General features: G+C 42.1%; 1 protein-coding gene across 1 annotated transcript in view; it reads right to left on the minus strand.

Annotated features, from left to right (window-relative positions):
* Positions 1 to 349: 349 nt before the first annotated feature.
* PPP1R1B (protein phosphatase 1 regulatory inhibitor subunit 1B) overlaps positions 350 to 26,957 on the minus strand; it is a 43,764-nt gene continuing 17,156 nt past the window's right edge. The window contains exons 2-7 of the mRNA XM_075278392.1: positions 23,381 to 23,441; positions 21,678 to 21,700; positions 9,646 to 9,721; positions 7,424 to 7,582; positions 7,243 to 7,338; positions 350 to 580 (exon numbers count right to left, since the gene is read on the minus strand). Of these exons, the coding sequence (XP_075134493.1) occupies positions 543 to 580; positions 7,243 to 7,338; positions 7,424 to 7,582; positions 9,646 to 9,721; positions 21,678 to 21,700; positions 23,381 to 23,441 (453 nt within the window). The 3' untranslated portion in view covers positions 350 to 542. The remainder of the gene's footprint in view (positions 581 to 7,242; positions 7,339 to 7,423; positions 7,583 to 9,645; positions 9,722 to 21,677; positions 21,701 to 23,380; positions 23,442 to 26,957) is intronic.

Raw genomic sequence — 26,957 nt, forward strand, 5'->3', positions numbered from 1 at the left:
TATATGAGGAGCTCCGTTGCTTGTCAGCCCCTCCCTCCCCTCCTGAGAGCAGGCAGCTACATCACTTGACAAATGAGCAGATAAACCCAAGAGCCAGTGTCAACAATGTAGATTGGTTCCGACTGCTGGGACCCCACCAATCATGAGATGGCATGACATATCAAACCAAGCATAAATTCCCTGCTTCTCCAACTCTGTGTCTGAAGACATCATCTGCCTGGGGGGGTTATTTCTAATAATCTCTGAAGAATCCTTAAGATGCTTTCTGAATAAAATGTCTGCTCCATCCAGGTTCGTTGACTGCATGTAAGCAATACACAGTAATAGGACAAGTGTAAGTTATAGAGTTTATTGCTGTGCAAAAGCCGGCTATATCACATAAATATACAGGGTTGTCTGATTTTTGCAGCTGGGCTAAAGACTCTGACATGGATGGACAGGATGCTGCAAGTAGACAGAGGGAAGAAGAGGCCACACTAACTCAAGAGACAGCAGTTTGGTTCCAGTCTGTAGAGAGGTAAGGCAGCGGTAACATGGAGAGATTATTCCACAGATGACACTTGCTTGTCACACAGCTTATCTGCAATAGAGAAGTGCACAGTGTCACATTTACATAAAGGGACATTACACTGTAGACAGCCATTAGATAATCTAGGATTGTACAACTGTTGATATCTCTAATGTGTACAGCTGCATATATATTTAAACGGGTTTTCTAGCTCCAAATGAAATTTTCATACTGATAATCTGTCCACAGATAGGTCATCAGTATGTGATCTGTGGTGGTCTAACACCCGGACCCCGCACAGATCAGCTGTTTCAACAACCTTCAGGCACCGGCGGCTTGGCCAGTGGAGTGTGTGCAAGCTGCATCTATTCAAGTGATAGGAGCCGTCCTCCAATACCTCGGAAACACTGCTGTAGAGTGGACAGGGCTGCTGTGTCGCTCTTATTACTTAATAGGAGCATATTGCACACGGACTCTGTCCGCTCAGCTTCCGGCACCTGTGCATAGGTGATCAGTATGAAAACTTTATTTGGGGTCAGAAGACCACTTTAATCTAGTGGGAAAGAAAACCCATTTCATTTAAGTGTAATATTAAAAATGTCAAATTACATAATACTGTATATATCACATTTAACAGGTAATATTCATAACTCAGATTTATCTACAGTACAGTTCTGCAATGGCATTCCAGTTGTTGTCACTACAATCTCCAGCATGCCCTGACCATCTGCTTACTAGGAGTTCTAGTTTATAGTTTTGTGCGGACACAAAGTCATACATGCAGGACTTTGTGTCTGTGCAAATAAAAACCTGTTTCCAGGTGGAATGGCTGCATATGAACATCGACAGTTACCTTTAAATACCCATTCAAATGAATGGGTTTTAAAGCTGACCGCCCGCAAGTCGTCCCTTGTCCAGTTTCCTGGGGGTTTAGGACGGAAACCCCAGGTTGGACAGCGGCGGTAGTGTTAACGTCTCCTAAGACTCTCCTGCAGCAACCATCCCAACACTCTCTACTTTTTGCATGCTACACCGTTCATGTAGCTAGTATCCAACCACTGCAAACCCCATGAATATTCCTTGGGTAACCTATACACCTTCTTGTACACTACGGGTGGTTTCACATGGAGTTACGCTCTGCTCATTCAGACACGTAAACAGGAGTCAAAGTGACTGCTGTAAAACAGAATCCCATAGACTTCATTGTGTGCCGGTCTTATGTGCGCTACACATTGAAATCAATGGATTTAAAAGCCTCCCATTGATTTAAATGTGTAGAGCGCATAACACCGGCACACATTGAAGTCTATGGGATTCTATTTTACAGTGGTCACTTTGACACATGTTTACGTGTCTGAATGAGCGGAGCGTAACTCTGTGTGAAACCACCCTAATTCCTCAAGCAGCACCTTCTTATGACTCTTCCCCAACTTCATCAACTGTTTTTGCAGCAGTGTTTTGAGTAGGACCAACAGCAAGCCCTGGTGTAATGACATGTATAAGCTTTCCTATTTTCTGGTATTTGAGAGTGTATTTACTCAGTGGCGTAACTAGGAATGGCGGGGCCCCGTGGCGAAATTTTGACATGGGGTCCCCCCCAACCGACATGGATGCTGAAGACCTCGACCGACCCCCTCCTACGCATTCCTGCGTGCTCTATTATGCCCCATAGTGGTCCCTGCACACAGTATTATGTCCCATAGTGGCCCCTTCACACATTATTATGTCCCATAGTGGTCCCTGCACATAGTATTATGTCCCATAGTGGCCCCTGCACACAGTATTATGTCCCTTAGTGGCCCCTGCACACACTATTATGTCCCTCAGTGGCCCCTCCACACAGTATCATCCCCCATAGTGGCCCCTGCTCACAGTATTAACCCCCATAGTGGCCCTTACACACAGTATTGTACCCCATAGTGGCCCCTGCACACAGTATTATACCCCACTGTGGACACCCATAAACAATTATTATACTCTGGGGTCTTTTCAGACCCCAGAGTATAATAATCGGAGACCGAGAGTGAATCAAACAGAAAAAACACTGTTACTCACCTATCTCCTGGCTCTTACACTGTCGGCCTCCGCTGTAGTCCATCTTCAATGAGGTCAGACGTCACATGACCCAAGACACAGGCCGGGGTCATGAGACGTCAGACGTCTAGGCCTGAAGCCTGCCCAGATCGTGGAGAGATAAGTAACAGTGTTTTTTATGTTTCTTACCTCTCCCAGGCCTCCGATCATTATACTTGGGGGTCTGAAAAGACCCTCGAGTATAATAATAGTGTTTGTGGGACCCGCGGGATCCCTGCCAGGATCGGTAAGTAAATAGGGCCCAGTTGGTAATGGCCTATTAAGAAAAAATAAAAAACAGCAGCGGTAGCGGCTGTCACCAGGCCCCTAATGTCCCGGGCCCTGTGGCAGCTGCCTCTGCTACTACGGCGGTAGTTACGCCACTGTATTTACGTAAATCTTTAGTCCAAAGACTCTGTAAGGTTAAGAAGGCATCTGAGGTGGCCCATATGTTATAGCATATTATAGATAGCATAGTGCATATACTGTACAATAAAGTAATTGGTCTTCTAAAAGGTGGAAATACAACTATAGAACATTGTATATGACCCAGGGTACCATTTCCTGTTGCCTTCACATTTCCTTTAATGTCTATAAATGCCAGTTCTGCAAATCTAGGGAAGATTGCACAACACCATCCCAGTTGGAAATAAAGACCCAGCATGACGCAACCTGGAACAGACTGTGGCGAGAAAAGAAAGTGATAACATTGACTGTTTTTCCTATTGCTGGAAATGTTCTGCACAAAGTCAGTGTTAGGGTTAAATGAGAAGTGACCTTAGCATAATGTCACTCCCTGTCCCTGGCATCTGGAGACTGGAAAATACGTTTTCTTAGTATTCTTAAATTATGATTCACTTTTGGAAATGTAAGTTGCTATGCAAAGACCCTTAGATTTTCCATTTCAGGATGACTCTTAAGTACTGACATGTACACACTAGCCCAGATTTACTAGTTGTTGGACAAGTGCAAACTTAGACAGGAAGTCTGAAGATACGCCAGATTTATCACAGTACCTGATGCTGGATGATGAATCTGACGTATCTTTAGATTATGTAGTCTATGTCTATACCACCTTTCAGTTGGGTTACTTGAGTCTACACATTTTTGTAACAATTAAACCATGCCCCTTTCTGCTGAAAATCTACACTCATGTGTCTAAAAATTATAGCCCAAAATAAATGTGCCACACTGCGCCAAAGATATTTACACCAGCATCTAGTCATAACAACAATAGTGCTACACCCAATCTCAGAGGCTACTTCTGCTGAGAGATGATTGACTGCTAGACATACTGTACATCTGTGATGCACTCAAAGACATTTTCCTAAGTTGGCAGACTTTGATAGGGGGTTCTTCATTGGCTGAGATAAGCAGGAAGGTCATTTAGCTGCATTATCTGCCATCTTGGTAGTTCTGAAGTGTCTGTTAGAAAGTGTTGGGAGCAGTAGTATCATGAAAGCATGCCCACACGCCATGGTGTAACTAAAGTCTCGTGGGCCTGGGTTCAAACTTTTGTCCGGGGTCCCCTACCCCTTTCCTAGATTGAATTCTTGATAGTGGCGCTTACAGGAGCTGAAGCGATATCTCTGATACTTGAAAGGGCTACAGCTTTAGTACCCACAACTGCAATTATCAAGAATACATTGAGTGAGCAGCGCAGTGCTGAGCATGTAGACAATACTGGGACAGACTACATTCTCCGCAGTGGACCCCACACAATGTACTATGTGCTCCACAGTGGACCTCACACAGTATTACATGCTCCACAGTGGCCCCAAAACAGTATTACGTGCTCCATAGTAGCCCTCAAACAGTATTACGTGCTCCATGGTGGCCCCCAAACAGTATTATGAGCACCACAGTGACCCCCAAACAGTATTACGTGTGCCACAGTGGACCTCACACAGTATTACATGCTCCACAGTGGCCCTAAAACAGTATTACGTACTCCATAGTAGCCCTCAAACAGTATTACGTGCTCCATGGTGGCCCCCAAACAGTATTATGAGCACCCCAGTGACTCCCAAACAGTATTACGTGTACCACAGTGGCCCCCAAACAGTATTACGTGCTCCACTGTGGCCCCCACACAGTATTATATGCTCACAGTGGCCCCACACAGTATTATATGCACTACAGTTGCCCCACACACAGAATTATATGCTCACATTGGCCCCCAAACAATATTATATGTTCACAGTGGCCCACCCCACAGTATTACGTGCTAACAGTGCCCACCCCCACCAGAGTCAGGCACAGGAGACAGAGGCAGCGGTGGAATGGATGACGACAATGTGCTCTAAAGGTTATTCCTATATGCTTTTAGTTTAAAAACTTTTTTTTTAAATGATAGAATCCCTTTAAGAACTGGGTTCCTTAAATTAGAATGTAACAGCAAATAAGAGGTTAAGTAGTCCTCTAACCGAACACAAGCCAACTATTCCACCTATATTTCATTGCCAAATGTGGGAGTTTGGGAACAATTTCTTCTGAAACTTTTACTAAGAAAGCATTTTAGCTTCTGAGTTATATGAGAAAAAAAACTGACTACAAAAAGGTTATTATAGCTCATACTACTCCTTCGGCTGTGCCTCTACCCCTTACCCCTCTTATGGGTATCTGTTTTGTTTGTTTGATGTACATATTGGAATAAGATAAAAGATGCCAGCTCGATGGATTAGGTCTAAAGGGGAAAAGTGGGGGTGTATATTTGCCAAATCTACAGAGTTCTGTCACTTAAAGGGAATGTCTCACCCAGATTCTTCATCATAATTAGAGCAGATACTGACACATGTTCATTTTTACGAGAACAAAAAAGGGGGAGAACGCCTAGTGTGCTTATAGTGTAGATAAGTTTGCAATGGATGTTGGAAATAAAAATGTACAGAGAAATGGACCAGTTGGTCTCTCACCTTCAGGTGCTGTGAATGAGTCACAACACCAATGGAAGCAAAGAGGTTGAGGTGGCTGCAGAATCCACAGACTGGTCACCGAGGACCAGACGGTAATGGAAGGAAGGAGGCCAACAACTACAGATGGACAATTACCTGAAGAAGAACCTGTGGAGCTCGAAACACGTTGTGCAGTACGTTTTTGTCCAATAAAGGTAATATATTTTATTCACCATGTCGATACTCCAATCTGCGGACCAGAGAGAGCAGATGTACATCTCTAACTGTTGGCCTCCTTCCTAACATGTTCATTTTTAATCAGTCCTTTCCGTTTCTGTGCATGCTAATCGGGGCACCCATCTTTCCTGAGCTGCTACTTTGCCCTGCTAACAACATTCAGAAATTTCCCATACAGCAGTAACATGAGCTATTGGAAACTGTCGACTGGAGATAACAGCGTTTACCCTGATGACCTATGCCCAGTGGAGGGGCGACACTCGGATCCTTCACCAATCAACCGTTTAAGCTGCCCCTGGGAAGCAACTGCTATGGAGGGGGTTGGAAGCAGATCTGCTCCTGTTCAAGTAATAGAAGTCCTGTCCACTCTATAGTGGTGGCGCCAGGGTACAACTTCTCTGCGCCTATTGAATAGGAACAGAGCTGCTTCTGGTCCCTTCCACAGCAATAGCTACAGCTGCCCAGAGGCAGCCCATACAACTGTTCAGTGCAGGATTTGGGTGTTGGACCCCCACCAATCAGACAATGATGGCCTATAGTATACTGTGAATAGGTCATCAGTATAAAAGAAGCTTTGGTGGCTGGAAAACCCCTTTAAGTGAAACAGATAAAGGGGTTTTCCACTATTTATTATTTACTTATTTATTATGCTTACTTATATAGCGCCATCATATTCCGCAGAGCTTCACAGACACTGTCAGTCACTGTCCCATATAGGGCTCACAATCTACATTCCCTATCAGTATGTCTTTGGTGTGTGGGAGGAAACCAGAGTACCCAGAGGAAACCCATGCAAACACGGGGAGAACATACAAACTCATTGCAGATGTTGCCCTTGGCAGGATTTGAACTCAGGACTCCAGCGCTGCAAGGCTGTAGTGCTAACCATTGAGCCACCGTGCTGCCCTCACTTGTTATTGCGGAGGAAATCTGTCACTAAGTGTTCAGCTTCCCTGCACAACCATCACAGGGTCAGTTCACATGGAGGAATTTGCAATGGATTTGGGGGCTGAATCCACCTCCTATTATTTTCATTGGGAGGCAGAGATCGCAGCAAGACGCAGAAAAAAGAAGCGTCCTGTTCGATGATGCTGCGGAGTCCACCCACGTGGTCCGCGGCTCGAGCAGGATGCCATGATGGAATGCTGATGCACTGCACCGGCATCCAGTCGCAGCTAGCCCACGCAAAAATTATGGTGGCAGAAAATGAAGAAGAATTTCACATGACCATGGACTATACATCACATGACCATGGTCAGACTTTTATCCACTGAATGTAATCAGAATGACAGCAAGCAGAGATCTAGAAAACCCCAAGGAACTGATACAAAAGCATATTGGGAAACTGCACTATTTTCATTATACAAACAATAATATTTGTCTCTCAATATTGGTCTGAAACTGGATAATCCCTTTAAAGTTAAATTATATATAATATTATATTTATATTAAAGTTATATATTATCCTGCATGTTCCATCCCAATATATAAGAGTCAGCACAGCAAACCTATAAGGATAACTTTTGTTACCTGTTTGTGTGTCTGGCAAATCCGTGTCTGCTCTGTCCTCCAGCACAGTGTGGTTCAGAAGGGTTTCTAGAGTATTATTGGGAGAACCCTCATCATCTGGAAAGCAACAGCAAAAATAGTTGTTTTTGAGAAATTGACAAAATATCTAATACCTCAGTAATATACGGGCTTGTGATCTTACTTTTGCCACAATCCACACATTCTTCTGGTTCAGTAGATGTGGGTTCTTCTCTACCAGTTTCAGTGTCATTTGTGTCTTCTTCATTGTCATCATCTTCATCGTCACTGTCACTAAGAGACCCTAGGGACTGCATATGAGATTGGACTAAGCGCTGGACGGCTGCAGATTGAAATGATAGATGAGTTAGAATAGGTTTTCAAGAGGACCTTTCACCACTTCTACCAAGTCCTGGTCCTGACATAATTTAATAGGTGCTGCTCTATTGATTCGGACACGATTGAAATTTTATTCTCTAGCCCCCAACGTTCCTGAGCAATCGGTGCAGTTAGTTTTGGTGCCTGATATGCTATTTAGACACTGTACTATCAGGAGGGCAGTATCAGGCAGGAGCAGGCAAGGTGTGTGATTCTGAGCTATGAGACAGTCCACCTCTGAATGGACCTCTGAGTCATGCCCCCTTGCCTGCTCCTGCCTGACACCACCTACTTGACAGTGCAGAGACTAAATGGAATATCAGGCACCAAAACTGACTGCAGTGATTGCTCAGGAATGGTGGGAGATAAGTGAAGAAATACCATATGCACCAGAATCAGTGGAGCAGCGCCTATTAACAAATGCTAAAAACTGGAATTGGTGGAGGTTTTCTTTAAGCTAGTCATATAGTTAGACTTAGTGCCAAACCATTTGATCAATAAACATACACTAAAGCATGTGTATTATCTACATAGGATATCATCAGTCAGTCACAAAAACACATGCATCTTAAAGGGGTTCACTTAACAAACCAAGATGAAACAAGATGAAAGCCCCAATGAAGTGTATGGTGTTCTGGTGTACAGACTACTGTAAACCATAAAGGCCATAGCACTTGCTCTGGCTGACAGGTGTGCCAAGAGTCGGGCTACCAACAGTCTGATATTTATGGCCTATCAATATCACACAACTTTATTAATAAGACCATTTACTACTGTTTTCCTGTTTGATTTAGTATTGTCAAGTTGTATCTGTATACCTTCATATACTCACAGCCAGTAGCACATTGACTAATCCCTGGTTTCTGAAGTAAATAGACACCAAATCTGTTGGCAAGGACATGGCTGGTTTTGCGTAATCTGCTGGCCTGTTATGTTATGTGGAATTGATTTAGAGGTTGTTTTTTTAAGAACTCCATGTGTTTACCAGTTGGAAACATCAAACGTGGAAAGATTGTTTCATTTCTATCTAAGGCTGTATTCACACTGAGTAACGCTGGCGTTTTTTGTGCTTATTTTTGCACATAGCGCCGCGTTAACGCCGGGCAATGCCACCGCAAAATAGCACGGTGTTAACGCGGCATTAACTCGGCGCTACGCGGCGTTAATGCGGCGCTATGTGCAAAAATAAGCACAAAAAAAGCCAGCGTTACTCAGTGTGAATACAGCCTAAGAAAGAAGAGGACTTCATGTTTTCACCATTGTATTAAGAAACTTGGCAAAATTCTGAGCCCTAAAACGTTTCAGTATGAACACACTGATATATGAAATGTCATGTTGAAATTATTTATTAAAATTAAGGAAGAACGCCAGAAAAAAAAAGTTTTTTTTCAATCTCTGCACCCCTCACAGTTTGTCTCTCACACTCCAGGCTTCCTTCATGTATACCGCACTCATATCCCTGTAATCCAGCTTCTCCTCAGCTACTGATCGGAGTCCATCTTGCCTTGCCATGGAATTGATGCATCAGTTCCATGATGCATCAGCACAGCATCACATGGAAAGCTAGAGACTGTACTATGTCTACCTGCTGACCCCCCCCCCCCCCACCCCCATCACTACACCACTTAGAAATATATGACCCTTACAAATTAATATGAATGAATGAACAAAAACATCACCAGAGTTATTTTTTTTTAAATCATGCAAAGGCTTGGCCAATAGTGCTGTGTTATTATAGTACAGGGTAGAACAGACAAAATAAATAAATAAATTAATAATAATAATAATAATAATTGAAAGAATATTTTCCTTTTCCTGGTAAAGAATTTCAAAAGTTCTACATAAATGTTTTTGTGTCCACCAATAGGGGGAGCCTTGGTACTGACCGTATACTGATCTGCTATTGAGTTCATCATATATCATCAGTATACAGTAGCTAGGGCTCAGATCAGATTAAAACCAGATGGTGTACTAGGGCAGACACTGGCAGGCGGTAGTCACATAGTTATGATTTCAGCCATAGCTCACCTTTCATTGATGGAGGGATATAGGGACATGGATTTGGTCTCTTGGTCTTTAGTGGTTGGGCATCGCCTGTCAGCTTCTATGATAAAATACAAGAGAATTAACAAGAAACACAACTCCATAACTAAGGGGTAGAATGCATAGTGAACCTATCCTTTCAGATCATTTTTAGGAGAAGTGTGTACATGAGGAATAACACCATTTCTGATATTTTCCACTTTCTAGGTATTTGGCCCTCTGCCGGCTCTGCCTCTAATACTAAGATAGGTGGAGACTAGCTGTTACAATGTTTTTTGTAGATGACATACATGTGGAAGACAGGAGATTTTGCTATCTAACTCTCCCTCATTCAGAAGTAACAATACCATATGGGATATTATGTAGACATACTCACCAGCCTTGAAGTGAGTAAAGCACTTGGGGTGTGATAGAAGTTACTATTAGTTTCTGCAACCTCTTTCTGCCTGTGTCTTTGCTTTTGTCTCACTCTGCCTCTCCTTCCCCCTCCCCTCTCCATAGACTTCTAAGGGCACTTGTAATTTAATCTTACAGTGAGCTGACAGTGAAGCTGAAGATGTAGAATGTGTAAACTTTAGTAGGGAGGGTCAATAGGATATATTACACAATTTATTCTATTTGCTTGTTCTATTGATTCATACAAGGTTTGAAAAGTTACTGACTGCATCAGGGGCATAACTAATTGATGACGTCCCATGGGCTGTGACTTGTGTCCTTATGTGTTGCGATGCAAGCTCGGCTCACGTGACGTTCCGTCCATCACTGTAGATGGCCGACATCAGTTATGTTTGTATCCTCCCCTGGGTCTCCGATTATTATACTCGGGGGTACTAGGGGCATAATACTGTATGCAGGGACCACTATGGGGCATAATACTGTGTGCAGGAATGTGCGGGGACCCTGGCCTTGAACTGCACACGACCAAGGTGCCAAATTGCCATGAAAAACATCAATTTTTTACAACCATCCTGCACCTAAGGGGCATCTGTTTTTTTCAACGCATAAAATATGAGCAACCTTCATTTACTGACATTGAATTTAATGTTGCTGTGTGACGTCTGTTAAAAAAGAAAACGGACGTCACGTAGCCATTAGTCACAGTTGTGTGAATGTAGCTTAATTCACATTACAGAGACATTTTTGACATATGGAACAGCCATTAAAAACAAACTTTTATGTCAGTTTTTAACTGCTGTATTGCATATGTTTTGTTCCATTTTTCTATTTTTGGGTGTCATATGTTTTGAATCAGTTTTTAAATTCCAGTGAAATAAATGAATTTATTTGGTCTTTGTTTTTTGATCAAACCCACTGATCTGTTTTACATCAGTTAAAAATGGATCCATTGATTTCTATTGGGTCTGTGTGGCCATGACAGTTTTCTTGACAGTCAGTCAAAAGACTGGTCATGTAAATAGACACTTTAAAATCAGTGTGTTCTCAAAACTGCTGTGTGGTGGATGTTGCAAAAACTCTTTTTCATTACTGTGTGAATACGACCTTAAGGAAAGGGGTAAACTGAGATCCCCTGTCAGTCACTGCTGTTTGGCTTAGGTAAATGGACATGGCGGCAAGAGGCTGCCAGATGATCATTTTCGGTGAAACAGGTTAAAATGCGAATATTTCTAAAGCAAACTTTTTTAAGAAGTTTGGACTTCATATCCAAATGTTTTCTTACGATATCTTTTTAAAGCAGCATGGAGTGTTTTTGCACCTGTGAACAATTTCTGGACTTTCTCAGAACTTTCTTGAGCACCTTTCCAGTAATGCATGCCTGCTGACATGAATGAGATTGCTCAGCAGTTCCGTCATGTTGCGTTGGGAACTTGACCTCACAAGTACATATGTGCTGCGCTGCTGTGGGTCATTCCGGTGTGAAAGGGTGAATTGTTATTACAGAAGTTCAGAGACAGCCCGCTGCGGTCTCTTACAGTATGGAGCTCGGACTGATGGGAACAAGGAAGGTTCACAGGCAGGGGGCGGACAAAGGTCACTACTATGCTTGCAAGTTTAAAGGGAAAAGTATCACTCATACCAGATTTGTCCCATAAATAATGTACATAGAAATACAATACAATATATAGTAGGGTGAATATTATCCACTTATGTTATCAGTCATCTGTAGGACATTCTGTATAGCATACATTGTTGGTAAAATACGTCACTTGCTAATGTCATTAGTTGCAACTATGCGGCCAGTGTTATTGGATTGCAGTTATATAAGGTTTTTATGTTGCTTGTGGCAATACTAGATACTTTGAAGCTTATGGAGGCACATAGAAAATGCAAGGTATGTAATAAGGTGTGTATATGTTTTTTTCCACCTCTGAAATCTGTCATCCTTCACATGAGGACCTCCAACCACCAAGTAAAGCATTCCTGTAGATGGGTCTTAAAGAGACTACCACTTCTCCAAGTCCTTCTCGATCTGACAAGTGCTGACCCGAAAGGCAGTAAATAGAGCAGCTCTATATGCTACAAGGTATAATATAAAGGGTTGGCATATAGACTGGTCCTTACCTTTACACTTATTACCTTAAATTCTATCATTTCACTTTTTTAAAGAATTCAATCACTAGTTAAAAACAGAGTCAGGAATGTGATTTTTATATTCTGTATGTACTGCTGCATATAAAGCTCACAATCCCTACAGATCTCCTGTACAACATATAGTTGCTAGGGAGAAGTTTAGAGCCTGTTTTCTCCAAAAAGAAAGTAAGATAGGTTAATAAAATGTCATGGTATAGAGCAGGAAGTGCTGAGCAGATTGATATATTGTTTTGTGGGTAGAGAATAATTAGAATTAGTATTTTATTTATTTAAAGAGAGTTTAATTCAACTTACCGTACTTCCTCTGGGATTTACTCAACCTGGACCTGGGGGTTCCAGGTTGGTTCCAAACCTGGGTCATGTGATCAGAACTAGCAGCCAGCCCCCAGGTCACTATGTCTCTCCCATCTCTCCCATTTTCACAGGCAGTTACCAGGCTATGGGGCTCACTTTACTGTAGTCTGCCAATCCCCCATAGTACAGGTGAAACAGGAGAAGGGGCAATGCAACCCAGGGAGTGGGTGCTGGTTCTGGAACAAGTGCATGGTCCCATGGTGCAGGTTAAATAAACCACTGGAGGATATAGGTTAAGGTTAACTCCCTGGAAAACCCCATTAAATCTCTGCTCATTCTGGGTGTAATAGTCAAGCGGGTGGCTAATTGGTGAATGACATAAGTGTACCATTTCATATATGGAAGCTTATCATCATTGACTGAGACCACCGACTGGTCTCCTGATCATAGAATAGTCACAAATTTCATCACTAGGTTACATGTTATGCAATATGTTTTTACACCAAACTATATATCAATCTACTCTGCTCCTCCTTCTCTATAAATGGCTTGGTAGACTAGACAACATTTGTATGGTGATAGCATACCTCCCAATTATCAAAGGACAGAAAGAGTCTATTCTCATTCATTTATCCATGTGCCTCCTACAGTCACCTTAACACTATATGCCCCTATATTATAGTGTTCTCCAATTGCCCTACAGTATTAATTCCCTCTATTTATGCCCCATTTTAAACTGGCGGAAACTAGAGGGGGACATTAAACTGGGGCAGCTGGAGGGGAACACTAAACTATGGGGCAACTGCCACCAGCTTAATGCCCCCCTTCATCTTCCCCCGTTGGATCGGGGCTGGTTGAGAGCTATGTGATAGGTTCCTCTTAAACCCTTTATTCTACCCCAACATATAATGTTTTCCACCAGTGTCAAAGTTATGGTTTAAGAGAGGGGTCACACCAGTGGCGTAACTACCGTGATAGCAGCAGTAGCAGCTGCCACAGGGCCCGGGACATTAGGGGGCCCGGTGACAGCCGCTACCGCTGCGTTTTTTGTTTTTTTTAATAGGCCGTTACCGGCTGGAATTATTCCAGCCGGTAACGGGCCCCATATACTTACCGATCCTGGCAGGGGCCGGGATCGGTAAGTGACACCGCGGGCCCCACAAGCACTGTTATACTCGGGGGTCTTTTCGGACCCCCGATTATAACGATCGGAGGCCCGGAGAGGTAAGAAACATAAAAAACACTGTTACTTACCTCTCCAGGCTCCGCGCAGGCTTCGGCCTACTTGCGTGACGTCATATGACCTGCGACGCAGGGCCCTGACACATGACGTCCCGGAAAATGGCCGACGTAGAGGAGGGGAGTCGGGAGAAAGGTAAGTAAGAGAGTTTTTTATGTTTGTATCCCCCCCTTGGGTCTCCGATTATTATACTCTGGGGTCTGAAAAGACCCCAGAGTATAATAATTGTTCATGAGTGTCCACTATAGGGACATAATGCTGTGTGCAGGGGCCACTATAGGGACATAATGCTGTGTGCAGGGGCCACTATAGGGACATAATACTGTGTACTGAGGCCACTATGGGGCATAATACTGTGTGCAGGGGCCACTATGGGACATAATACTGTGTGCAGGGGCCACTATGGGGACATAATACTGTGTGCAGGGGCCACTATGGGGACATAATACTGTGTGCAGGGGCCACTATGGGGACATAATACTGTGTGCAGGGGCCACTATGGGGACATAATACTGTGTGCAGGGGCCACTATGGGGACACAATACTGTGTGCAGGGGCCAATATGGGGGCCAATATAGTGTGTGCAGAAATGCGCGGGGGGTGGCGGCGGTGGTAGGGGTCAGTTGGTCGAGGTCTTCAGCGTCGGTCGGGGGGGGCATGTCAAAAGTTCGCCACGGGGCCCCGCCATTCCTAGTTATGCCACTGGGTCACACGGTGGCTCAGTGGTTAGCACTGCAGTCTTGCAGCACTGGTGTCTTGGTGTTCAAATCCCGCCAAGGGCAAAATAGGAGTTTGTATGTTCTCCCCGTGTTTGCATGGATTTCCATCCCATATTCCAAAAAAAGACATACTGATAGGGAAAAAAAAATGTACTTTGTGAGCTCTATGTGGGGCTCACAATCTACATAAGAAAAAAAAAATGTTATGTTATAAGAGATGTAAGATACCCTTCAGATTAGTGTGCGTATTCTCCAGTAGGGGTATAGCTATAATACGGACACCTATATGCCTCTGCACTACTGCCCCTGAAACCAGCCTTATATTGTAAATGATTGTGCAAAGCAAACACAGAAATGAACTTCCAAATGTGCAAAAGTGACTGATATCCATATCTGCTGATCTTTAGGTGACTCTCAGCCAGAAAATACAGAGCACAATTGAAGTTTTTCATCTTTAGCCACTGCCACCCCCACACCGTTCCTCAGGTGGCCTTGCTTTGCCTTTGAGGTCATACTCACTGTGATTTTGGAGCAGAACGTTCTACGCTTTAAATAAACCCTTTTGTTCACTCCTCTGAATTTCAACATCCCCCCTCCCCCCTTCATCACAAATTCCATTACGTATTTTCACCCCATGAGGGAGGGCAGGAGCACAGTCTATGTGAAAGGGGGGGGGGTGAACTATACCTGTTTAGTTGCTTAATAAGCCAAATTAAATTTAACCCTCTCACTGCCAGATTCTCTGATAAATAGAAGGCGACACAAAATATTTTGTTATTACGGCTGTACAGCAATGGTTGTGTGGGGGAACAATAATATCTTATGAAAAATTGTGTATAGAGGTGGGGGCTGAGATGGTTCTATCTGTCCATCTCTCTCTCCCAGAGAGATGCAGTTTGGATCTTGCCTGTGTATTGGGTGATGCTATCTTACAAAGAAACTAATTAAAATGGAGACAGTTCGGCAGGAACCACGGGCATTGTTAGGAAAGGATCAAAGACCAAAGACCCTTTTTAAGATAAAGGGACAAGAGAAGGGTAATTAAGTTAATTGTCTCCAACAAGGATGTCTATTGTCTTTAGAATACCATGAGATAGACATCTAGGATGTGTATTTGAGACATGTGCTGATGGCCGCCATTTTGTGTGATCATGCGGTCACCAGACCATGTGCTCACAAGACTCCATTTTAGAGTCCTCAGGGGGGTGTGTCCTCTCTCCAGTTTCTTATCCAATAGATATGCATCAGGGCTATTGTTACAAACTTCTCCACCAATGGATGTATGCTAATTATACTAGCCAATCCTGTTCTGTCTATGCCATGTGATATATACTTTGTTCTAGCCACCATTAAACCAGAATCCATTTTGATACACGACCACCATGTGTCTTGTGGTTCTCCAGGCTAAGATGGCGGAGGCCGATCTTGGCCTGTTAATTAATTTTCCTTTACAGACAGCATATCTCTGGGGTATTATGATTTTCCCCCGACAGAAACTGGCGCCCAACGTGGGGCGTTGATGATCGTTTGATGTGCAGCCGATAGTGTACTGATCCACTCACCAACCGATTTGGAGACGGGCACGGAGGACCTCAGATGAATAAATCAGCGCTGAAAGAAAGGTAAGCGTTTGCTTTACCAAATAATTAATCTGAGTTCCTACGTGTCCCGGATCCTGTGTGTTGATAAGTGAGGTTAGTGCTGCATATAGTATAAAATCAACGCCATTTTTATATAGCTCGGAAGAACCAGTAGAATATATTGTCTGTAAAGGGGGTGGGAATGTTATACCTCATTCTTTGTATACTGTCCATGCTGTCATTTGATTGATACATCTGTTATAAAGTGTATAGGGAGGCATAGAAGGGAGAGTCAGTCTCCATCCTTAATACTGAGTGATTGAAAAGTCCTTGTTTAAACACTAAGGACTGAGTAGAATCCGCGCAAGTACGTGTAAAGATTCAGGGGTGTTCAGAATAGGTTTTGCCTTGAGCACAGATACCGGAAACTTGTACATTAGAGATTAGTTCAGTGAAAACAGAGTGACTGTTTGGGAGATCCCACTAAGAGAGGTCAGTATGTATGACCCTCGAGTAGTCAAGAGTGACCCTCTATTGTCTTAATTGCCCTAGAGGGGTGGGAAGCTCACAGCTGACTGGCCATCAGCTAGTATGGGGAAGGGACCCTCTGAGATAGGGTACACCCCATATGAACTAATAGAAAGAGAGAGAGAGAGAAGTTGCCGCCCAAGTAAAAGAAAAAGGAAAAAAATAAATAAATAAATAAAAATCCTTAAGAGAGCAGGGGTTCCTAAGATAGGATTGTTTGATAGTAAATGTTGGGAACCAATGGAGATTAGATCATGCAGGACAGATACAGGAGCATAAGTTACAAAGAGGAATAAGCTCTGATTGAAGAACAGAATGGGGGGAGTGCAGAGTCAGCCAGTATGGAAATCAACCCAAAAGATAGTTTAAGGAAAGAGCAGTTAGAAATGGAGGTGAGAAACTGCTGATAAGATATTGGATAGTTGGAAAAACAAATTAAGTAAGGAATGGTTACAGAAATAAGGTATTAAGTGTGTGTATATTTTCCTTAGTGTAAGGAAATGCATAGTGGACACACACTCAGTCCAGTTAAAAGATCAATGCATTCTGCACATGGCATTGTGTTGTTAGTGCCATGTGAGTGATGATGAAGGTCAGGCCCCTCCCCCCAGTGTGACTCGTATATATCCACAGCAGAGGTATCATGGTATACAGGTTTGGTAGCAAGAAGGGGGGAGGGGAGACACGGCAGTTAGCTAAGATTTCAGCTATGAGTGATACGATGTAACATCATTGGTATAATGTATGGAGAATTATGAATATATGGTTTAACAATTTGTAACTGTATAATTTAAGCTGTTTTTAGAAATGCCAGTATTTGATTTTTAAACCTTGTGTAACAGTGGTAAAAACTTTGATTGGAATCTCAGAAAGAAAAATGTTAAAATTCTGGCAGTTGGCCCTTAAGGCGAAACCTCAAATATAGTTTAAAAGGTTCTGAACATCTGTGGTAATTAGAAGAGAGGGGTTTGCCATAGACATATTCAAAAACTGCACAAAGATATTAATATGTAATGTTGGTATCAGTATTGGCTGTTTAAATCATATTTAATGTCTTTAGAATTCGATAAATGGCATAAATTTTAGATAATCATTATTATGTTTATTTTTCAGTGATATACACATTGATAAGAAGTCGAAGCCATCTAATGACATGTTTGTTTATTTTTCCTCAATATTCAGCTGTGCAGGAATTATAACTAACCCTGTGATTATTTGTAGGAAAATAATTTATCATAATCTTTATGATTTAATGGATGTGTGTGTGTCTGGAGCTCCAGTGTGAAGTATGCATGTATATATGGAAATGAATGGGCCCATATGTGTGTCAAGTATATGTACAGGTTACATGTGTTTGCTATATGCACATGCTCTGTTTGTCCATGTTTGTATTGTTACATTTTTAGTCTCCACAGGGAGCAGATGAAGAAATTGAATGCTGATAGTCCCACAGAGGGTGGTGACAAGTAGATATGAGTTTCTTTCCATTGCTGAATACATATATGTGTGTTTTGGTAAATATGAGATGTACTTAGTCATTGTTATTTAGATGATCCTTCTGATATGGGATTAGGCACCATAAAGGGGTAGGCAATGCATGTGAGCTATCTTAATATGTACACGCAGGTAAAGATAAATCCTAGTTTTGCAAAACAAAAGTGGTATTTCTGCGGCATTGTTTGCTACAAGGTGATAGACATCTGACTAAGTAGATCAGAAGGCACTCGGATATCTGCTCTGTAATGTGTTTTTGTGTATAAATTCTTGTTATGACGGGGGAGGGGGAGATAGATTGATCCCTTAAAGTTTTTGCCTTTCCTGCTGATATATTTTGAGTATTTAATGAATTAGTTGTAATTCTGAAATAATTAGAAGTTGTAGAGAATTGAATTTACTTAGGATTGTATAAATAAGTCTGAATACAGGTTTGGCAAGTTTTAGCCAGCCAGCCACTTACAATGGCTGGACCCTTAAACAACAGAATGTCTTAATTAGTGTCTTAATTAGTGTCAAAAGTCCTATTGTATAATGGCTAAAGGGTAAATAGAGTATTGTATTGCCCTGTGTAGCTTAAAGTGAGACACTGGAAATCTAATTAGAAGTGTCTCTTATTATCACCTTAACTAAAAGAAGTGATAGCAAAAACCACCAGTGTATGAAAAAGATTAGACAAATGTTTTATGGGAGATTAAGTGAATATTATTGTGATATGTTGATAATTTAATTTTTTTTTTATTCTTTGTGCCACAGATAGACAGACATGAACCTGATGTGTTTTCCTCTATCAGAACGGTGGTAAGGCAATCCTCACACAGATAGACAGATGTCATATTTCTTTGGCAAGATAGAGCAACATGAAATTTGCTCAACAATCCTCCTCAAAACATCTCATTTCAGCGTTATTTGACTTTTGAATCCTGCAACTCTTATACCAGTAGGAGTTCATGATTCAAAGGGGGAGTAGATAATGAGATATTAGTAGATGAGATATTTTTAAACTCCCTCTCAGAAGAGGCGGCTTCAGTCATGTCACTGACGCCCCATTGGAGAATCCTGACTATGATATGTTTGTGGACGGTTCCAGGTACCTAACAGAAAAAGGCAAATTTGAATACAGGGTATGCTGTAGTCATTATACATGACACCATAGTATAAGAAGCCCTTCCACCACACATGTCAGTATAAGAGGCTGACCTTATAGAAGCCTGATAGCACAGCAAACATTTACACTGACTCCTGGTATGCTTTTGGCATTGCACATGGTTATGGTCCAATATGGAGGTCCAGGAACTTCCTGATGGCACAGGGCAAGCCAATTAAGAAAGGAAACTTAGTAAGTCAGTTGAGATATGGCCATATTGCTCCCTAAGCAGTTGGCAATTGTGAAAGTCAGAGCTCACACAAAGGGAAGAGACCCTGAGAGTATTGGAAATGAGAAGGCTGATTGAGCAGCGGTACTACTACCATGGAAGGGTCTCAACCAGGTGAGAAAAATAGCAGACCCCAAGGGGCTGTACTCTTAGGTGAATGGTGAGGAAATTGAGAAATGGACAAAGGCTGGTGCCAGAGAATGTGAACAGAATGTGAAAATGGGGGATAGATACCCCCAAATGGCTGGTTTGGCCCACGGTAAGGTGCATGCCTCTCGAAATGCCATGGAGTCACTAGTGGGTAAACTATGGTTTGCCCCAGGTTTTGGAAGGGCTGCAGGGAATCACATAAAAGCATGTCACATATGTGCTCTACACAATCCAGGACAGGTAGTTAAGACACACCGCATGCACACCAAAACTCCTGTATCCATTACATACAATTGCCTGAATCTGAACGTACAAATATGTGTTGGTCTGTGTGTATTTTGTTCTCAGGTTGGATCAGCCGAGCAACAACGCAGGTAACTGCCAAGAAATTGATATCTGAGCTTGTGTGTAGATTGGGGATACCTGAGATAACAGAGTCTGATAGAGGGACACATTTCACAGGTGAAATAATGAATAAAATAATGTATGTATTGGGGATTGAGCAGAGTTCAGGCAAAGTAGAAAAGGTTCAAGTGCACACTCAAGGTGCTTTATGGAAGGGTGCTTACACTAAGGGTTGTATTTTCCCCAGACTTCACAACTTAAGTATGAGAAGTACTGCCAGCTATGTCCAGAACTTGTGTCAAAGACTGAAAGTAACACATGAACAGGCGTTTTCTTCTATTCTAGACCCTGTTTGATCTTTTGATTTTTTCCAGAAGCACATAGCTTGCAGGTGGTAATTGAGTGATAGTGAAAAGACATATCAGAAAGACGGCCCCTCCCAAGTGCTGATGACAACTGCCACCTCCGTCAAATTGGAGGATACCTGCTTCCCATTATACAAAGATTCCTGAATCACGGCAGGAATGAAGAAATGGACATTATTTGTTTGTTTTTTTTTGTTTTGCTTTCCTAAAAGGATAATGGGGATATGGCAAAACATTGTACAAATTGCCATGGGCATATTGTGTATATAGTATTTTCTTTCAAGTTAATTTTGATATGTTTTAATAGATGTTATGATAAAGATAGATATAAGTGGTAGACATTTATAAAAAAAAAATATCAGATGGGGAATCCAGCAGGGCTGGCATTTAGGGAACTAAGTGAACGTACTCATCTGATATGAAAAATAATAAATGTCTTAATGGGGGAATTGTGGGGGAACAATAATATCTTATGAAAAATTGTGTATAGAGGTGGGGGCTGAGATGGTTCTATCTGTCCATCTCTCTCTCCCAGAGAGATGCAGTTTGGATCTTGCCAGACTGGTTATGTAAATACTATGCTCTGTGTATTGGGTGATGCTATCTTACAAAGAAACTAATTAAAATGGAGACAGTTCGGCAGGAACCACGGGCATTGTTAGGAAAGGATCAAAGACCAAAGACCCTTTTTAAGATAAAGGGACAAGAGAAGGGTAATTAAGTTAATTGTCTCCAACAAGGATGTCTATTGTCTTTAGAATACCATGAGATAGACATCTAGGATGTGTATTTGAGACATGTGCTGATGGCCGCCATTTTGTGTGATCATGCGGTCACCAGACCATGTGCTCACAAGACTCCATTTTAGAGTCCTCAGGGGGGTGTGTCCTCTCTCCAGTTTCTTATCCAATAGATATGCATCAGGGCTATTGTTACAAACTTCTCCACCAATGGATGTATGCTAATTATACTAGCCAATCCTGTTCTGTCTATGCCATGTGATATATACTTTGTTCTAGCCACCATTAAACCAGAATCCATTTTGATACACGACCACCATGTGTCTTGTGGTTCTCCAGGCTAAGATGGCGGAGGCCGATCTTGGCCTGTTAATTAATTTTCCTTTACAGACAGCATATCTCTGGGGTATTATGATTTTCCCCCGACAGTTGTGTGGAAGGAACAGAACAAGATGGCTTCCACATCAAGTACTACATATTAAGATCATTTCTATATAATCATACCACATATACTGCCCTTGTTCATGTGTCTGATATTGCGGTATAGTGAGTGGGGCTGAGTTGTTTCTTAAGAGTTTTATAGTCTCTCTTTTATCTGTAAAAAGCACATTGCGATAGAAATGAATAAATATTTACCTGATATAATGTGGGATCATCATCTGTAAGGTTAAAGAGTAGACAAAAGAGAGAGGGTAAAAAAAAACTCATTATGTTGCTATATATTATATAGGAAAAAAATACATATTTTTATATACAGGACATTTTTGGCTCAAGTATTTTTTTTTCCTGGCCCCCATAAAAAGCAATTTCACAAAAAAAAAAAAAAAAAAATTGTAAAAAAATAAATATAGAAAAAAAAATCCTTTAATCTTATATGAACAGTATGGCAGATTATTATTTGTTCTGTATTATCATATTGTATGGTCAGAAAAGGATATATAATGGAGGGAATTTACCAACCCATCTATGCCAGTCAGGGAATTAAGATTGGCATACAGAACACCAGCTTTCATAGATTAGAGACTGCATGATGACAGCCATAAGTAAACCGTGAGAATAATCTACCATTGTCACTTTAAAGTTTACTCTTTGGTTTCTCATAATTGGTTATTTCTACTACAGCTGGTCATATACATTATATCAATAGAGGCAATTCATTTGTATATAGGATCATTCAAGTAAAAAATACCCCAAAATCATAAGGGATGGTCCTCTGCCAAGTTTTGGATGAGACTGGTGCATACAGGTGGCGGAGGCTGACAGAATGGGGCAGAGAGATCATCGGGGATAAAGCACAGAGGCTGCTGTGCCAGGGGGTTAGGGCTCGTGTGCCACTCTTGGCATGTGTGTCGGGTGTCACGACCTCTGTCCTAGAGGGAGGTTTTCTATTTGAGATCCCCATATATATTAACCAGGGTGAAGAGTAGTTGCATGAAGCAGCTACTGCCATGGGGTACTTGGCACAACTGTATTATATGCTTGTCATTCATCTGGAAGTGAGACGTGAATTTGCCATGATAGCCAAAAGCTTAGTACTTGAAATACCAAACCTGTGTCAATCTGCTTACCTGATTGTCTACGTTAGGGTCCATTTGCATGGAGGAAAATGGTGAGGAATTTGGTGTGGAATTTCAGCGGTGGAAAAAAAAGCCTCCCATTGACTTCATTGGGTTCCTTTTTCTTCTAGCAGAGGTCAATGGGAGGCTTTTTTTTTCAGAGCTGAAATTCCACACCAATTCCTCACCATTTTCCTCCGTGTGAATGGACCCTGATAGGGGATTTCAGGACTATGATAGTCATGGTCTATTCTTATCAGATCAGTTAGGGACTGACTTTCAGGACCCCCACTATTCAGCTCTTGGCCATAGTGTCCAAACAAGCACTGCAGCCTCTTCACTGCTTACCAAGCACACCACCATACACTGTAGAGCAGCTTTGCTAGTGTTCCAGCTCAGCCTCATTCACTTGAATAGTACTGAGCTACAACGGGCTATGTGACTACTGAACAAGACATCCTCGACCTGTAAGAGCTTCAAACAGCTAATCTATGAGGGGCCAGTTGTTGGACTGATAATGGTGACCTGTCTTATGGATAAGGTAAAGGTCAGCTTACACCTCACAACTGTACCAAAACAGCCAACAGAAGCAGCTGAACAAGGAACCATCCATAAGGCCATCCCCGATCCCTGAGCTGATGTTTTCATTATAATGGGATCCATTACAATGCAATAATAAAATTGATTCTGCAGGATCCATAATGGTTTCATCATATAAGTCATGGATGCTGTAAAACCAGTCATCTATCTATATTTACAGCACTTGATATGATACATCGTTACCTGGTGACTGCGGATCAGAGACCCGGAAGAGGGTGGCCGGTGTAGGTCTGCGCCGTCTGATCTAGAAAGAGAAAAGATGTTCATTGACATACAGAATCCAGTAGACAATATATTTTCATGCTCAGTATTATCTTAGTTATGTATAATGTCACATATGATATTTTCAGAATCTTTTTTTGGCTTATAGTCAATCCCTGCACTTGTGATATGTGGGGGCCATTACTGCATACAGCAGATTCTAGATAAAACACATGTAAGATAAAACACATGGCTCTACCGCTTCGAAGTATGAAAGTAAATAAATGTTACTATAAGTTAATATAAGAGATTATATATCAATATGTCATGAAATATACAGGGTGGGGGGCTCAAACTGAATGCAGCAGTACCAGAAACAAGCCATGGACAGAAGGGGTCTTTCTCTATTATATAAGTATACTCATCATACATAAACCTTCCTATGGAAGGGAACAATGGGCCTTTTATATGGCACAAGGACGGTGTTGTCCTTCTTATTATATCCTTGTACGTCCCTAATCAGAGCCAGCTACATAATAACATAGGATGGTACGTCCTGAAGAGTAACAAAACAACCTGCAGCTCGCAACAAGCGCGCAACAACACAAATATGCCCACTACTCATCCCGTATATGTATACTGTAGGTGATCGGCAGTAAAGAGGTGATGCCTACAATGTAAATATAATCCAGATATTTCTAGGTTAATCGACGTGTTGACCTTTGACTACAGTTTGATAGTAATGTCAGGGAAATGTGACACTTTATCGACTGGAAAATGTATTCACATCTATATCACTTTATATCCTAATCGCATTTTGTGGCTGTACAACAAATTAGAAATTACAGATATCGGCCTTGACCACTTTCTGGCCTGGACCTTGTCTGGAGACCCAGATTCCGAGCATCATAGTCATCTGAACACAGTACGATACAGTCGTCCCCCAATGGGGCAGAGACACTTCAAGGGGGTCCATCAGTAGCAGAAATGTTACTAGACAAACCACAGTCCCTGGTAGTGCTCATGGCCTGACCACAGTGCTAGAGTTAGTTTTTCACCACTTCATTTAACTGTAAAACTGCTTTTAATTCTTACGCAAATTGAGTAACAAAGCATTGGAACCTGTTTTTCGGCCAGAGAGCATCAATGCTATTCCTTGTCCTTGCCTCATTCCCTCTCCCAGCAACAATGACATCACCTTGACTTCTCCAGCCTACTCCGGTGTCTCCATTGTATAGGGACATTATACTTCGTGGATGGGGCCACTCCATGCATTGTAGTGTACCTTAGTGTACCCTCTACTCAATATATGGTACCTTAGTGGCTCAGATGCCAATACAGTTGATTACAAGATTGGATTATAATAGGGGGCCGCCTTGAAGCTGGGCCGCTTTGCAGCCTCGGGCCCGAGGTAACCACACATTTCATCTATATTATAATCCGTCCCTGGGTATAATGCACACAGTAATATAACAATATAGGAATAATGTCCACACAAAAAAAATCGCCGTGTACACTGTGACATCACAGAATATGAAGAAAGTATTTAGAATGATGTCACATACAGGCTTTATAGTGTCCTAGTAAAGTATTGGCGGTACATTCAGTTTTCTACATCCCCTTCCATCATCCATAGTTACTAACTGCACCCTAGCGCTCAGTGACAATGGGACCCTTTAGTTGTTGGGCCCTATAGCAGCCATTATGTTTTCTAACATGTTTATAGCTTGGGGGATAACATAACTTTCTCCTGATCAGAAAAATACGGTTTGAACTAGTCGGCGCCCAAGGTGTGTGGTTGTACCTGGGCTGAATGTATACATCAGTAGGAAAGCCTAAAAAGACAAATATCCGAAATATCATTTGGTCAGCTGTCATATCATGTCTAAGGTTTGTTTTTGTTAGAAAGTTTTGTTAAAGGGGTCTCCCACCAGTCTCTATTTCCTGATCCCTTATAGCACACAGGGAATGATCACTGAGCCGGTCACTTTCCTACAACGCTGACCCTCCACTATCCGGCAATGGCTGAGTGGCATTTCTTAGGGGTCAGAAGAGATCGGGAAATAGAGACCAGTGGGTTGCTTAGGCAGTATTGGAACGTTATAGCGGGGAACCCCTTACTGATCACAACAGTCACCTTAAGTATATATCTTTATAGCTGAGTAGTGGATACCTCTATAACAACTATGGCCAACATAGCTGTTTGTATGCCCATGGATCCCTCCTCCAGACCACCGTACAAGTGCTCCAGGACACAGGATCTCAGTACAAACACTGCTTTTTAGTCACAGGCCAATACATACAAAGTTGAGCTGTACAAACACTTGACAGGGTGGTTCTAACAATGCAGGAGTCATAGCTCAATAATAAGATCAACAAACACAGAGTATCCTTGTCCATGCGCAGCAGAGCTTGCAATCCAGACTGCCATAGCCGACCATGATCAGCACAGCATGCCTATAATTTATTTCTCATTGCTCCCGTCACAAGCTGACCTCGCAGAAAATCAGACATGGGAGACATTTCAGATAGAGGCTTATAGTGCAGCCTCCATGCTGATAAGAACTTCCATGGCCTTCATAGGATCACCTTCACCACCCAACACCCAGCTATAGCATCGCCAGTAACCCTTTCTAGCACCCAATCACTGTCAGAAAACTTTTTGTGTTGGGAGAAATTAACTAAAGACATCACTTTTATTCTGTATGGGCTCATATTTGGGATTTCAAACAACTATTTAGTGTGCTTTAGTTTACTACTATCAATATCCTATGACGGATGAGAACAACCGACCCCTATAACGGTAATGTGAACATAGCCTTACAGAGTGGATCACTGATTGCACAGGCACATATTGCATAAAATTCACCAGTGCAAATCCAATGTTGAATGCAAACCTCTGGCATCAACATTAGCCTAAAAATTGTAGCAGGAGCTTCATGACATGGTTTCCATGACCGAGCAGCTGCATGCAAGCCTTAGGCTCTGTTCTCATGGAGTAACGCGCCGCTCATTTAGACACGTATACACGTGTCAGTGCGCTGCGCTTCAAAACAGATCCCATTGATTTCAATGGGTGCTGGCTTAACGCGCGTAACACATTGAAATCAATGGGTTACAAAGCCTCCCATTGATTGCAATGTGTAGCGCGCGTAAGCCAGCAGCCATTGAAATCAATGGGATCTGTTTTGAAGCGCCGTGCTCTGACACATGTATACGTGTATAAATGAGTGGCACGTTACTCTGTGAAAACAGAGCCTTACATTGCCAAGCACAATGATAAAGTATAGGATGGAGTGGTGTAAAGCATGCTGCCGCTGTAGAGTTACAAAAGGGATTGCAGAAGGGTTTCGTTTACTGTGGAAGGGTTTACATTAGGAATTGTGATAGGCCTGTCTGAAAAGATAAGTTTTTAGTTTGCACTTGAGGTTGTAGAAATTGGGAGTTAATCTGATTGTCCAGGATAGAGCATTCCAGAGAAGTGGTGCAACTCAGGAGAAGTCTTGGATATGGGAGTTTCTGATAATAGATGATGTTAGTCTTAGGTCATTGAGTTTTG

This window comes from Leptodactylus fuscus, chromosome 6 (genome assembly GCF_031893055.1).
Source record: "Leptodactylus fuscus isolate aLepFus1 chromosome 6, aLepFus1.hap2, whole genome shotgun sequence".
NCBI classification, from domain to species: domain Eukaryota; kingdom Metazoa; phylum Chordata; class Amphibia; order Anura; family Leptodactylidae; genus Leptodactylus; species Leptodactylus fuscus.